Source organism: Epargyreus clarus, unplaced genomic scaffold, assembly GCF_041222505.1.
Source record: "Epargyreus clarus isolate Ecla_fem2 unplaced genomic scaffold, WU_Ecla_fem_2.2 ptg000026l, whole genome shotgun sequence".
Classification (NCBI taxonomy): domain Eukaryota; kingdom Metazoa; phylum Arthropoda; class Insecta; order Lepidoptera; family Hesperiidae; genus Epargyreus; species Epargyreus clarus.
In genome coordinates, this window is record NW_027332233.1 from 79710 (window position 1) to 94682 (window position 14973).

At 37.1% G+C, this 14973-nt stretch overlaps 1 protein-coding gene across 1 annotated transcript; it reads right to left on the reverse strand.

Annotated features, from left to right (window-relative positions):
* Positions 1-6643: 6643 nt before the first annotated feature.
* Positions 6644-12078, reverse strand: LOC140753014 (zinc finger BED domain-containing protein 4-like). The gene is made up of 2 exons (XM_073087364.1): positions 11452-12078; positions 6644-6739 (listed from the first exon to the last, which is right to left on the reverse strand). Exons 1-2 carry the CDS (start codon positions 12076-12078, stop codon positions 6644-6646), a joined length of 723 nt encoding a protein of 240 aa, XP_072943465.1.
* Positions 12079-14973: the final 2895 nt, after the last annotated feature.

The following is a 14973-nucleotide window of genomic DNA, read 5'->3' on the forward strand; positions in this document are numbered from 1 at the left end:
TTTGTAAGGTGTGATAAGGGGGTCAATTACGAAATTTCCCTAGGTAGAGAGTTTACGTCAAGAATTTACCTGAATTCACATAACGCTGACCAAAGAGTATAGTAACCTATATAGAAAAAGCTGACCATAAATGACCATAGACAATACAACATTGCGTTTTCCTCGTGGTGTTTTCTGATTATAAACTTATAAACGCTTAGATTAGAAAAGTTCGTTGCCCAATACAATTATTAATTGACATAAGTAGATGATAAGAGGAAATACAATCATCCCATATTAAAAAATCCTCCAAAATGGCGCTAGTGTAGCAAAGGTGTACGAAATTACGTTAGCTTAGCAGCGGTTTTAGATTGAGAAAGTGCGCCTGGCGCCGAATTGAAAACCTCTATTATATATTTGCTCATTTAAGTTATTTTTTTTTTAGTTAATTATATTTTTATTTAATTATTTCCATTAATTCAGACATAGCCCATATTTTTTTTTTATATATATTTGAGCCTAACGATAAAGCAGACGTGCTACCTGATGGAAAGTAGTCAACGTCGTAATATTTTGTTAGTAGTAAATGTAATAATAGAATTAGATTATAATAATTCTTTAAGCTTTTGTTTAAATATGAGAAAAACATATTTTTATTTATTGCATAATTAAAAATTAAATAATAATAATTATTACGGCAAATAGTTAAATAAATACAATAAAATGCATCATAACAAGGTGTATTATACGTCTTGGTGCTTTTTTCTTAAATTCACCCTAAGACTTCCGATACTTCTAAGCATAGGTTACTATACTCTTTGCTTCTAAGTGGCTGACTGACATAGTGATCTATCAACGCACAGACCAAACTACTGGACGGATTGGGCTGAAATTTGGCATGCAGGTAGATGTTATGACAGTGTTGCCTGAAATACAGCGATGTGAAATACTGCATAGTCATCGAAGCTATCGTAATGTTTATGAATGACCTTTAATTTGCAATTGCAATGTAAGTAAATAAGTGAACGACGCAATGTACACTAGATGGCGCTATTTGTAGATATTTAAAGTGTAAAAACTTGAAATAATTTTGTTATTTACCTCATGAAATTATGTACATTTAGATTTTATATAGAGTTTATTTAGTTGGTTTTCCGTTCAGGTTGACGCACGTGCCCTCGGCAAAGATCGTCGTCTATATTTAAAAAAAAAAGGTTTGTTCTTAATAATATTTTCGAATTCTCGATACCGATTACCGCTCCTGCACACTCATACTGCACTGTAGGTATAAGGATCTCCTTATACCTACTGTGCTTTCGTGTACTGTATAGATATAAAGTATTGTAACTCGGCCCTGTCCTTGAATTATATACCTACAGGGGCGCTGGGCGAGAGTTCACGTTAGGACTACGCGCCTACAATATTTTAATTATGTCTGACTTTCCTCTAGTTTTTTTTATTATAAATAATATATTTTAGGCTTTGCATAGTCGCTCCTTACTTGGCAATAGGTTGACTGACATTTTGTTTTAGGGGAAAATAATAAGAAAATTAACGAGTTATAATAAATAAGTTGCAAGTTGTTGTTAGTAGGTATGAAAAGTGTATTTTCAACGTTTCAAGTTCATGTTCAACGAGAATAGCTTTTGCTAAATTATCATTCGTGTGTCATTTTCCTTCGTCCTATCCATTTATTCATTTATGAATCCAGGTATTTTGCTAGTTAAAAATAGAAATACCAATCTTTAAAAAAAAGAAACAAATCATGATGGTACCTACTAGTACAGACCCTATCTAAAAACACTGTCTAAAAACGGTCATCACTGTTTTAACTTAAACACCTTTGAGTACTAATATATTTATTAAACAATCACATTACATTACAATGCAATACTTTATTTAAATATACAAATTAAATATCGTTCCTCAAACGGGCAGAGTAACAGCTTATGATCACAATAGGAAAAGAACACCAGTCAGGGAGGACCATCCCACTAAAAACTCCTTTAAGGCATTCGTCCAAGGGGAGGATGCGTCGTTCGGCTTTTATAGCGGTCTTCCATCCCTACTATCATCGATAATAAAAATGTTGCAAAAGTCCTCCGATAGATGGTAGTACTGTCGTCTACTCTTCTTTGCGCCAATGTTGCCTCTTTTAATCGGTAGATGGCGGTGAATTCAATCAAATTAATTTGATTGCCAACACGGCCATGCTGCACGGTGCCTGCCCCAGGCACCACACGAGTCTAAATAAAATGCTGAAACATAAATTTGGTTAATAACTTACACGTACATTATTTATTACTTATTGCAGCTACTACTTATTCTCGATGCAAGCATTATCAACCCGTATCTTACTCAAAATATTACACCGATAAGACCGCCTGCACTTCTCGGGTGTTATCCCCCTTGAGTGTTCCAGGTTCGTCTTATTCCTAAGGACCATTTGCCACAAAGTGCTTTTATCTCACTTTAGTGTACCAAATTCGTCCCATCCATGTTTAATAAGAGAAAGACTGTAAAGTGATCCTTGCAAGGAGAATGCATCACTAATAATGTATTACGTCTAAATCAGAAATTAGAATCGATAAAAACTGTAAATATCATATCTATCTATTTTGATAGATCTGTAGTGGGCTAATTATCCGTTTTGGCATTTTATTTTGACTCAACAAAATTTAACAGAAATGAGTTTTTTTACCTTGCCAACACGGTATCTCTATATAAAGCAGTTTATTCCCAATCATCAATTTTTATCCACGGTTTAATGTTTTCAGCCGCTGCTATCCCAGTATACATCCTATTACTTCTTTCACCTCCACGTAAATCCGAAACCTCATATCTATCATTCCCAAGAAGTTTAGTTATCTTAAACGGACCTTTATATACTGGCAATAGTTTTTTACTTCTTCCGTCATTGTTTTGACTCTGTATTTTAATTAAGACCAGATCTCCTTCACTATAAGTTTTTGCTTTCATTCGAGTCCTATCAAATCTTTCCTTTTGAGTTTTTGCATTGCTCTTTATATTTTCATCCACCCATTTTCTTAACGCGGTAACGTCCACCTGTATGTCGTTATCTACATTTGGGGATAACATATCACTATCAGCTCTTAATCTATAACCCAAGAAGACTTCGCTTGGAACCGCTTTTATAGTTTTATGAATAGTACTGTTTAAGCCTTGTTGCAGATTTTTCACACATCTATCCCATGAATTATCCTCTGTTTCTGCTCCCATTGTTCTCATAGATTCTAATATTGTTTTATTGAAGCGTTCGACTTGACCATTAGAACGTGGCATACCTGTAGCTACAGTGTGCAAGCGGATATTCTTGTTCGTACAGTATTCATTAAATTCACTAGACGTAAAACATGACCCAGCATCGGATATTATTCTTTTGGGGTTACCGAAAATTTTTGATACCTGCTCTAGCTCTTTTATGACACAGGAAGCATTTGTCGATCGAACCGCGGAAATAAAAACGAATTTAGTAAAAGCGTCTACTATAACTAGAAGATACTTATTTTTATTTAGAGTTTGAATAAATGGTCCTAAATGGTCAATATGAAGTGTATGAAACGGTTGCGCATATTTAGGCAGTGGATACAATTCACCCTCTTTACGCCCACCTTTATTTTTAAAATATACACAATTAAGGCAGTTTTTAATATATTTCTTTACAGTTTGTTGCATACGAGGAAACCATTATAGACTTTGAATACGTTCAACAGTTTTGTCTACAGAAAAATGACCCAGATCGTCATGGTTGCACTTTATGATTTGCCATACACATTTCTTTGGCACCACCCATCGACGACCTCGACTCGTTCTTCTGTAAACTTTATACCCAAGTAGTTCGTACTTATTGAAAATGTCCTTGTTTTGTTCGGCCTCGCCTGACTCTAAGATATTTTTAATTTTTATTAAATCAGAATCTTGCTGTTGCACAGAAAGTAACCAGTCTGCTTCAGTTATTGATAGAATTAATTCGGTTTCAGATTTTTCCCCAGATTGTATCGGGTTCCTACTTAATGCGTCTACATGTTGCATACGATTTCCTTCCCTATGAGCTATTGTAAATGAAAATTCTTGCGTTGATAGTACCCACCGAGCGATTCTAGGTATTATATCCTTTTTAGTTAAAGCAAACCGGACTGCATTGCAGTCTGTGACGATTTTGAATTCCAATCCTAACAAGTACAGTCTAAATTTTTGTAACGAACTAATTATAGCCAAAAGTTCTAGTTCAAACGAATGGTATTTTTTCTCATCATCAGTCGTTTGCCTACTATAAAAATGGACAGGTTTTTCACCTTCCTCAGTAACCTGCATAAGAATACCTGCTATTCCATCTCTAGATGCGTCCGTGTACAAAATAGTATCTTTATTAGGATCGAAAATTGACAAGACACTATCGGAAGTTAATTTGTCTTTTAAAATTTTAAATGCATGCATGTGAGTTGCTTCCCAACTCCATGGAGAGTCCTTCTTTAAGAGTTTTGTAAGAGGACTAGATAATAGTGCACAATCTTTGATAAATTTCCGAAAGTAGCTAATTAATCCAAGAAATTGTCTGAGTTGATGTACTGACTTAGGTACAGGAAAATTCTTAACAGCTTCTAACTTGGATTCATTTGGCATTACAGCATTTGACTTTACTTTATAACCTAAAAAATTAATTTCACTTTTAAAGAAATGACATTTTTTTAGATTTAGCGTTAGACCGTTATTCCTAAATATTTTTAATACCTCTTCAAGCAGTTCTAAATTTTCTTCTACTGTATGAGTAACTAAATACACGTCATCAAGATACAGAATCACTCTATCAAAACGCAGGTTTCCTAGCACTTTATTCATCATCTGTTGAAAACATGAAGGCGCATTAACAAGCCCAAATGGAAGTCTCAAAAATTCGTAGTGTCCATCCTCGGTGATAAATGCAGTTTTGTCGATTGATTCTGTATCCATACCTATCTGATAATAACCGCTTTTAAGGTCTAGGCTAGTAAAGCATTTATAACCTTGAAGTCTGTCTATGAGATCCTCGATGCGTGGCATTGGGTATTTATTCTTTATAGTGATTTTGTTTAATGATCTGTAATCAATACAAAGACGCTTTTCCCCGTTCTTTTTATTTACGAGCACTGCAGGACTAGCATAAGCAGATTTACTTTCTCGAATAATATTATTTTCAATCAGTTCATGTACTATATCTCTAATTGCTTTCCTATCGGCAACAGAAGCTCTATACGGCCTACACTGTACAGGTTGAGATGTTGTTAAACTTATATTCATTTCATGATTATTTACTTTCCCCAATTCATTAATGGTAGATGCTACGCAATTTTTATACTTCCTAAACAAACTTATTAGTTGACTAAAATGTGAATCTGTGTCAATATCTAGTTCATCAATGCTGTTACAAAAATCTATATATGAATCCGCATAATCAAACTTAAGTACATCACCTACACGAGAATATATTAAATCAGGACGCTCAGTTACATTGCGTCCTATCAAAATATCACATCCCACTAAATCATCTATTACGTACATATCGATATTTTGTAATATAATTGAGTCAATCTGTAAACTTACTGTGACCGAATGTGTTACCGTTTTTAAGTTTTGCTTCGAGAACCCTTGCAAACTAACCGGACTCTTTAGTAAGACACTTTTTAAACAATTATTGTCGACCAAGGACTCAGAAATTAAAGAACAACTGCTACCAGTGTCAATAAATGCATCGTGAGCAAAGTTATTTAAGGTTACCCTCTTTATAAATTTGTTCTTGCAGGTAGATGATGTAACAAATTTTATATCTTGATTTTCTGGTTTAACGTTACTTTTCTTTTGAAAACAAATAGATTCTAGGTGTCCTCTTTTACCGCAAAAATCGCATTTTATATCACATTGGTTTCGTTTATGGTTACCCCCGCATGCGAAACATTTTATGGGTTTTCGGTACTGAGTCTGTCCGTTATCTATAGCAACACTACTGGAGCTAGGCTGGTTATGCAACGTATTACCAATTGGTGTCGGTGAAATTTTAGTTTGATTTTGAATTACCGCTTTACTTTGATATTCACGTGTATTGTTATTGTTTGGTTTATTTCTAGGTTTATATATACGGCTGTGAAGAAAACTGGCCAAGTCATCGCACGTCGTAAAATAACACGCCTCTATAGATGTACTAATTGTGCTATCTCCTATGTTTCCTAATATTATTGAGATGATATCTTGATCTGAGAAATTTAGTGACAAAAGGTCTATTTTACTTTTTTGTTCGAAGTAGAACTCATAAAGAGACTGGTTTTCGATTGGTTTCTTCTCAATAATGTCTTTCAAAAGTTCAAACATATTACGCCGAATTTGGAAACTATTGGTTATTTTATTTTTAGATACATTCCAGTTCCAGGATGGCCACTGGTTGTCCGTGCGCAATAAAGAATCATACCACGTTTTAGCAGATCCTTTTAGCTTATTTAACGCTTGAAAGCGGATGATGTCGTCAGTCCAAGAAAACGTATTAGCATATGACTGTATAACCTTTAACCACGTATTGACGTTATCCTTCAGTGGATCAAACTCTGGTATCAGGTTGTTCAAAGTAACGGAACAGGTACTTACAGTCTTGGTATCAGCTTTACGTGATACCTTTTTACTTCTCCGTGCAGGAGGCGATGGGGTCCTTGCGCTCGATGAGGACGACGTGGAACTTGATGTCGAACGAGTACGCCTTGAATATCTGCGCTTGCTGCGTTTACCCATGTTGGCTTCAACTGATCCGGACCACTTCTGATTTTAACTTAAACACCTTTGAGTACTAATATATTTATTAAACAATCACATTACATTACAATGCAATACTTTATTTAAATATACAAATTAAATATCGTTCCTCAAACGGGCAGAGTAACAGCTTATGATCACAATAGGAAAAGAACACCAGTCAGGTGCGTCGTTCGGCTTTTATAGCGGTCTTCCATCCCTACTATCATCGATAATAAAAATGTTGCAAAAGTCCTCCGATAGATGGTAGTACTGTCGTCTACTCTTCTTTGCGCCAATGTTGCCTCTTTTAATCGGTAGATGGCGGTGAATTCAATCAAATTAATTTGATTGCCAACAACTGCGGCACATTCGCGCCTGTTCGCATACCGAGTGCATACTGAAATCAACTAGGTAGGTATAACTTGCGTTTCGTGCGTTTGTATGAATACTGTATAGATACTTATACTGTGACGAAAGCAAGAAGCCACAGTAGGTATTAAGGCCTATTTTTGTTTGAGTGAAAGTTCCATCAAAACCTGTTCTGCTGTAGTCCCGACGGACACATAAACAAATTTTATTTAGAAACTATTTGTTGTAGTACTTAGTATGGCTAATACGAGTATGTACCTAAGAGTAGGAGCTCTAACCGCCTGGCTAGCGACTCCGGGAAGAACGATGGTATGTGTGACCTCATACCGTCGTACGCTCCACACGGAGTGGCGAGCTTCATAAGCATCTGGACGGAGCCAGACGGGGCCACGCGCCAAGAGGACTCCGGTTGCGTTCCTTTGGAGATCCCGGAGTCCTCTACGCAGCGCTGAGGACGGTCACCGGGGCGGTTTTAGTGCGGTAAAAGTCCCACATAACCCGTCGTTGCTCCCACGGCGTCGGGTACCTTTTGAAGGTTTTCCCCTCGTCAACAAAAAAAAGCAGGTAATATGTACCTATAGTCTTGCTTCAACGAAATTTAGTCTGATTTAATTATTAGCGCTGTTTTGTAAAAAAATAGCGGATAAAGTTGTCGATTGTGAAATAAAATAGGTACCTATTGTATATTTGAAATCCTTTCTTAGTGTTTTAAAACCTATCTTACGTATGCACGTAAAAGGCACGTAAAAGGTTTCAGTAGTAGAAGGTATGCACCTTCTACTACTGAAATTATTTATAGATAATACACGTATCTAATATAATGTATTCCACAAGAAGTATAGTATGTACTTACATACATACATAAAATATTTATTTTAGCGAGTAATTAAGTAAATACGAACCTACCTACCTAAGGTACGACTACTGTGATGCAGCCTTTCCTATTTATCATGAATTTGGTCTTCTTCATGTAACGTAGTAAGTAGGTATGTCCATTCTCGACACAAGGAGGATGGGGTCATAGATTTAGTAATCGTTGTTTTCAATGCAATATAACTCCTATTTACATAACATACACTATTCACATACACTCGCAAGATGGCGCTTGACACGCATAAATAAATGATTAATGGTAGCATGAACAACATGTACAATAATTTATGAAATATAAATAAAGTTAGTTTTAAAATATGCAGCTACTTGGAAAATACTTATATAACTGTAACATTTTCTATGTTCCACTGCTGGAAACACGGTGTACACCAATCGGAGTGGCTTAGAGTGTAGGTATTCGCCCACACTGCTTGAATATTATGGATCATTGAAGAGCGGAGATACAGATATTCTCGCTTGATCTATAAGGGAAAAAAGGATGTGGTCAATTTTTGGATATGCGCGTTCAAGCATTTATATTTTATAATTATATAGTTTTATGTCTTTATTGTTATTCTTTCATGAGTAGGTGATAAACTGTCACTAATCGAGTTCGAGTAGCAGATAGGTAATTGCATGGCGGTGGTTGAGCGTCGCAGCGGCCGGAGCAGCGATAGGACGTTCTTGAGATAGCGCGCGGCGGTCAGGGGGCAACCCTTATCACTGGCGCCGTGCAGCGACCAGACATCCACCCTGCTACTATCATAATATAGTCACATTTGGCTCGATGTGTGTTAACATAATTTGGGGTCACTGTGTTATCTGGAGTCGTCTTCGTTATTTTCCGATCAGTGATTAGTATAAATATTTGATGTTCTATTTCTGAATGGCGACAAACGATAAGTTCGTGATGGACTGTTAAAACTCCGATAAGTAGGTACAAATCATTTGTTTATTTCATAGATGAGCATCAATGTCTATGTTCTGTACGTAGCTACTTTTTACAGTTTTAATATTTACGGTTGAAGCTGTAGCTATTGGATTTTTATAGATCGTTTTTTTAGTAATTTTCTAAGTAGGCATATATTTATAAAAATATAAACGCAATTACATCGGTAAATATGAGAGTAGATTTGAGTAGGTGCCTATCAAGTATATCTGCAGATATGGAAAGTGCTTGACATGAGCCGTAAAAGACATAAAACAAACAGTTTCCTACACGGCTACCCCACGTGTGCTAACGTATCATATGATCATATCATACTTATCGTAACTTATGATGGCGATTCGTAACACGACCGATAGACGCCGGCAGACACAGACCGTAGATATAAATGAAAGCATCGGAACTTATATGCTCTACAACGATGACTATGTCTGTCCATGTATACAAATGCATGTGACTGCCACGTTCAATGCCTGTATATGTTAATTGCCTTTTACACATAGGTGAAAACGTTTACATACTCTAGCAGCACAAAGTAAGCATTTTTTTCGAATAAAGGGAACAAATGTTAAAACATGCATAAGTAGGTATTTGCAGGACACCTGGTGGCCCTCAATTGAATTTTAAATCTTTCGGGTCCAATGCCGACGCTCGCGTAGATAGTGTGATCTATTTTGTATTGCTAAAATCTACGAAAATCTCTGTCGCTAGGGTCTCGCCACCGAGGCATCATGCCAGTTGGTAACGTAATCAATTCACAGAAATCCATCGATTTTATAAAGTGAATTTATGAATATCTTGCCACCGAAGTTGGGACTAGGTGAGTTTTTGTTTCGGTTTTGTATTGAAATTAGGAAATGAATAAACGATACAATGTCAAGATCGTATTCTAAATTCGAGTTCTAGTTTTCGAATGCCGTTTGCCTACCTATAAAATAGGTACATTATACGATTCCTCATACACAAGTTTCATGTTATTAAGCTTACATATAAACCTATGTAGACAGCTATTACCAGTATATTTAAATGTCACCAATGATGAGGGATCCCTGAATCTCGATTTAAAAAAAGGTAACATTCGCTCATGAAATATGAATTATTGATCTAAAGAATGTAGGAGAGTACCTACTGCTGGAAATCTGGGCTGATTGGTTGGCCAACTAGGAGAGAAATATGTTAGGTTGTAACAGGCGATTATGGTAAAGTAGAAAATGTTGCTTGATATTTATGTATAACTTTAGGGACCACCACTTGATGCTTTGTACTAGAGATGCAACGGATATCCGGTTGCTATCCGGTATCCGGCCTATCCGGCCATTATTTTACTATCCGGCCGAATACCGGATAGTTACACACTATCCGGCCGGATACCGAATAGTGATTCTGTTTGGTATTTAACTTTGAAAAATGGTTAGTATACAAGAAAACAACAACAAATTATCAATATTTGTTTATTACCTTTAACGTACAATTTAAACTTATCAAAAAGCCTCATTTAAAATAGTTAAGATTGTTAAGGAATCCTATGATCAGCATTAGTTGGATACTACAACCAATCGTAGCGTAGCGTATGTTAATTCTTAATCAAATAAAATAAGTGTTACCAAATAAATAAAAAGAGAGTTTAATATTCATAATTAACTAACGGCAAATTGTGGTGAATAAAAACGAGATTCTCTGCATTTTTGGGTAACAGACGATTCCTCCTATTTTCATAAACAAGTCCTGCCTCTGAAAAAAGTCTTTCGCTATAAACACTGCTACATGGTGAGGACAGATATATTTGGGCAAATTTTATCAATATTGGGAATTGATTGGCGTTTGCTGCCCACCATTCATAATGGTCACTCTGTCGATCAACTCGGACCATTTTTAAGTAAAAGTCAAGCTCGTTGGCTATAGCACTATTTGTCGTATCTTCGGTTTGACTATTATCTTGAGCGACTTCGTTAAAGCAACCCCGAAATGTTTCATGAACAACAGTTGCGCCATTGCCTGCCCTTCTTTTCATTGGAGGCGAATCACTTTCACTACTATTTGAATCCTCTTCGCTACATTTTTAGGCCCTCCAGAAGCAGCTTTTGTCTAGCTTTTTCTGTTTGTATTATCCCAAAAAAACTGGTTTTGAATCTGGGATCCAATAAAGTAGCCAGGAAATATTTTGGATCTTCATCAAGATGTTGAAAACGTTGCTCTATTTCAGTTTTCAGAGACATCAATACATGCAACAAATTCGGCACTTTCCGCGCAGTTTCTTCTTTTTGAAGGTACCTCATGAATGTAGCCACGTGTGGTATGACTTTGGAAATGCATGACAAACCTGAGCTGGTAATTTTCGTTATTTCCTCGAAAGGTTTAAGAAGGCTGATACATTGCTCCATTAAATTCCACTGATGAGGAGTCAAGTTACTAAGTTTATCGTGGTCGGCAATATATAAAGAAACAGCCCGTTTCTGTTCTAATAAACGCTCCTGTAAATAGTAGGTGGAGTTCCAACGTGTACTGACATCTTGCACCAACTGATGTTCCGGTAAATTCAGCTCCTTTTGAATGGCCTTCAGTTTTTCTTGCGCTAGTCCTGAGTGATTGAAATGGGTTACAATACGCCTAGAAGCAGCTAACATCTCCATTAAATCAGGCTGACATTTAAGTGATTCAGTGATGACTCTTTGGAGCGAGTGATTAAAGCAGCGAGCAGAATCATATTCAGCCACCCGAACTCCTTTTACCATATTAGCCCCACTATCGTGCACAACAATGTGTATTTTATTCAGAGGAATGTTCCAGCGCGCGGCAATAACGTGCAGTTCGTTCGCTATATTCTCCCCGGTATGAGACCCTGAAAAGGGTTTGATTGCCAATACGCCATGTTCCAGTTTGAAATCAGGAGATATCCAGTGGGCTGTAAAACTTAAAAAGCTTTCATTATTGTGGTCGCAAGTCCATATATCTGACGTAACAGACACCACGGCAGCTTTTGAAATATTTTCCATATTTTTTTTATTGATTCGGTCATAAATGTCGGGTATTAATGTACGACTGGGGATCTTGTACCGAGGAACTGCTTTATGCATAAGCCTGTTGAAATCAACTCTGTCCACCATTGATAGTGGTTCATTATCTAACGCAATCATTTCACCAATTAAATAATGATATTCCTTAGATTTTGAGTCATTGATACCCCAATACTGTTTTCTTTCTACTGTCTCTGCCAAAGTTAATTGTTTATGTGAAGCCGACTGAGCGGGAGCGCTCGTACTTGCAAATGAACTCGTAGAAGGAAAAGTTCTGCTTCCGCCGCATGAAGTTGAAGATGGACCACCGTAAATTTCGGAGAATTTGTCGGGATGCTTGCTTTGCAAATGGTTTTTCATAGAGGAAGTCCCTGCCTTCTTCCCTTCGCCACCACGAGATAATTTTAATTTGCAAATTAAACACACTACGTACTTTGCATCGTCTTTTTCTATTTCAAAATAGTTCCACAACGGAGATCGTTTATTTGCCATTATTTTAAACAAATAAAATAAACACAGAATGAAGTACGAGTTCACAATTACGTATATACACTACTATACACATTAAACACAAAAAAAAACTTATCTATTCAGCAAAATAGGCGGGAGCACGTGTACTGCATACGAAATAGTTCCGTACACTGAACTAATAAAACTCGTTTCTTGCCTCGGTCCGCGCGAACGTAACAGGTTGAAACCTGCACGAAGCGCCCGCCGCCGAACTAAACTGTAGGTATCGTTTGGCCGGCCGAATATTCGGCGGCCGGATACCGGATATTCGGCCGGTGACCAGGCCGAATATCCGGTATCCGGTATCCGGCCAAACAACTATCCGTTGCATCTCTACTTTGTACTGTACAGCTATATTATTTTCCCTTGAGGTCGATTTTCTGAGAATGACAGCGATCCGACCACGAACACTTTATACGTAACTTGTCGTCCATTGCACTTTACATCCGTGATGCACATTAGGTATAGGAGGAACCCACTTCATTCGTTCGTTACGTATTTTAAACTTTAATTTAAGTAGAAAATCTTTATGTCACGCTATTTTAAATAATGATTAAATAATTATATTAATTATGGTGTATAGGACATTAAGATACTACAGTAGGCAAATTGTTGAAAGTAAACAATTCTAGTAAACAACTCATTGAACCTTTTGGTTATTCTCATAATATTATGTTCCATTGATTCTTTATGTAATTTAGACGGTATATCAATTTTAACGATTTTTATTTCAGACTGATTTTATCAATATCTGGCTATATTTAATAGTAGTTTGAAGGTGGTAGAACCCTTTGTGGTTCGACTCTGGCGGCACCACCGCCACACCTATTTCTGCCTTATAACAGCAGTGTTAAGCGCTGCCGTGTTCTGGTTTGAAGGGTATGGTAAGGGGGACATACTTTTCCGAGGCGTTCCAGCTTAGTTCGTAGCCGACATCCGGTACGAATATGTGATCCTATCTGGAATCGATTACAGATGTCCATGGGCGGCAGTAGCCACTTACCGTCAGGTGGACTGCATGCTCGTCTGCTACTCCATATTATAAAAAAACGTATTTACATACAGCTCTATTCTACGACTAAGGTATGATCCCTGGTATGTTATGGATGGAAGCGCGCATTGGTTCACCTACAAGGTATATGGCATTAGGTACTTAGGTTCCATGAGGACCGAGGCCAATTTAATACGATTTCAGTCCTATTTATTTTGTGCTAAAAATTTATAATTAAATACTATTACAAAATTATGGTGCACTCGTCTTTCTAAATTTACCAATTGCTTCAACCGTATATTTTATATTTAATTTTGTTTGACCGCGTGAAGCAAGAACAAACGTTTACATTTGGAACAGAGGCTCGTCTTCGGCCTTCGTTTTATGATAATGTATGCATAACCTCGGCGACACAAGTCGATCCACTGTCACACGATTGTATTGTAACGAGTGACAAACTTGTTGGGCGGTATCCACGAGCGCGGCTGATTATAATACCTAATACCTTATTCACTTATAAAAAACCCATTAGCACCGCGAACCAGTTGATAGAGAATGAAAAAACCTATAAAATGTTTATGCGTTCCGGTAACGTCCAAGCTAGTTCGGCTCGACACATTCACACGTTCATTCATTTGCTATGCAACGACGTCGATAAAATGTAATCGTTTTTGTTACTATCATATGTAAAATTATGTAAAGTTTTCTGCGTGTTCATTACACAATTAGTGGAACATTATTTTGTACGAAGCATATAATATATAGCCTCTTTAATTGAGTTTCTAAATTCCCTATAGGCTGGCGATTGAACCCGGTACCCCTACATGTCAAATCGGTGCTACAACTGCTTCGCTACAAGTGTCATCGAATAAATATTAAAAAAATATTTAATAAACACTGCATGAAGTACCTCTAATAATGGTAATATAGAGGTAGTATTATAACCAGAAAGGCTAGGTCACTATTCATGTATAATTAACCCAATTTATCAAAATCTATTAAGGTTGACACAAAAACATCATTATTCGCTTGACACAGTGCTGGCGGTGAACAAATAGTTAGAATATGAGTAGCTTAACCTGAGGGCGCGGCGGGGTGAGGGTGAGCGAGGGCGGGCGGCGGGCGAGGAGAGCGAGGGTGAGCCGCGCCCCACCTGTGGCGCGCGACCTGTGGCACGCCCTTCGGGTAGCTCGTGTGGACGATTGTGCAGCGATAAGTGGATGGGCTCTATCGTTGACATTATGTTATAACAATAAAACACAATATCTGTACGTGGAAGTGGCTTACTACACTATCTTGTTGTCTAAATATTAAGAGTATACTATGTTATCATGTAGAGTTTTATGTAGCGTTTACAGAAGCCTTAGCCACCTAAGAGGCTTGCGTTAGAAATAATAGGTAGTGTCAAACCAGGTGACGGCTACGGAATCGTGTGCGGGAAATATACGAGTAAATGCCATTTCATGTAATAAACTTCATTAATCCAACAAAAGGTTTTATGGTTTCATGTCACC

Bases quoted from the DNA above. Each gene is read 5' to 3' on its own strand.
- LOC140753014 (XM_073087364.1), bottom strand. From the start codon at position 12,078: ATGATTGCGTTAGATAATGAACCACTATCAATGGTGGACAGAGTTGAT. The intron at 6,740-11,451 runs GTCAGTACACGT...GGGTAAACGCAG, and splicing joins AACATCAGTTGGTGCAAGAT to CAAGCGCAGATATTCAAGGC.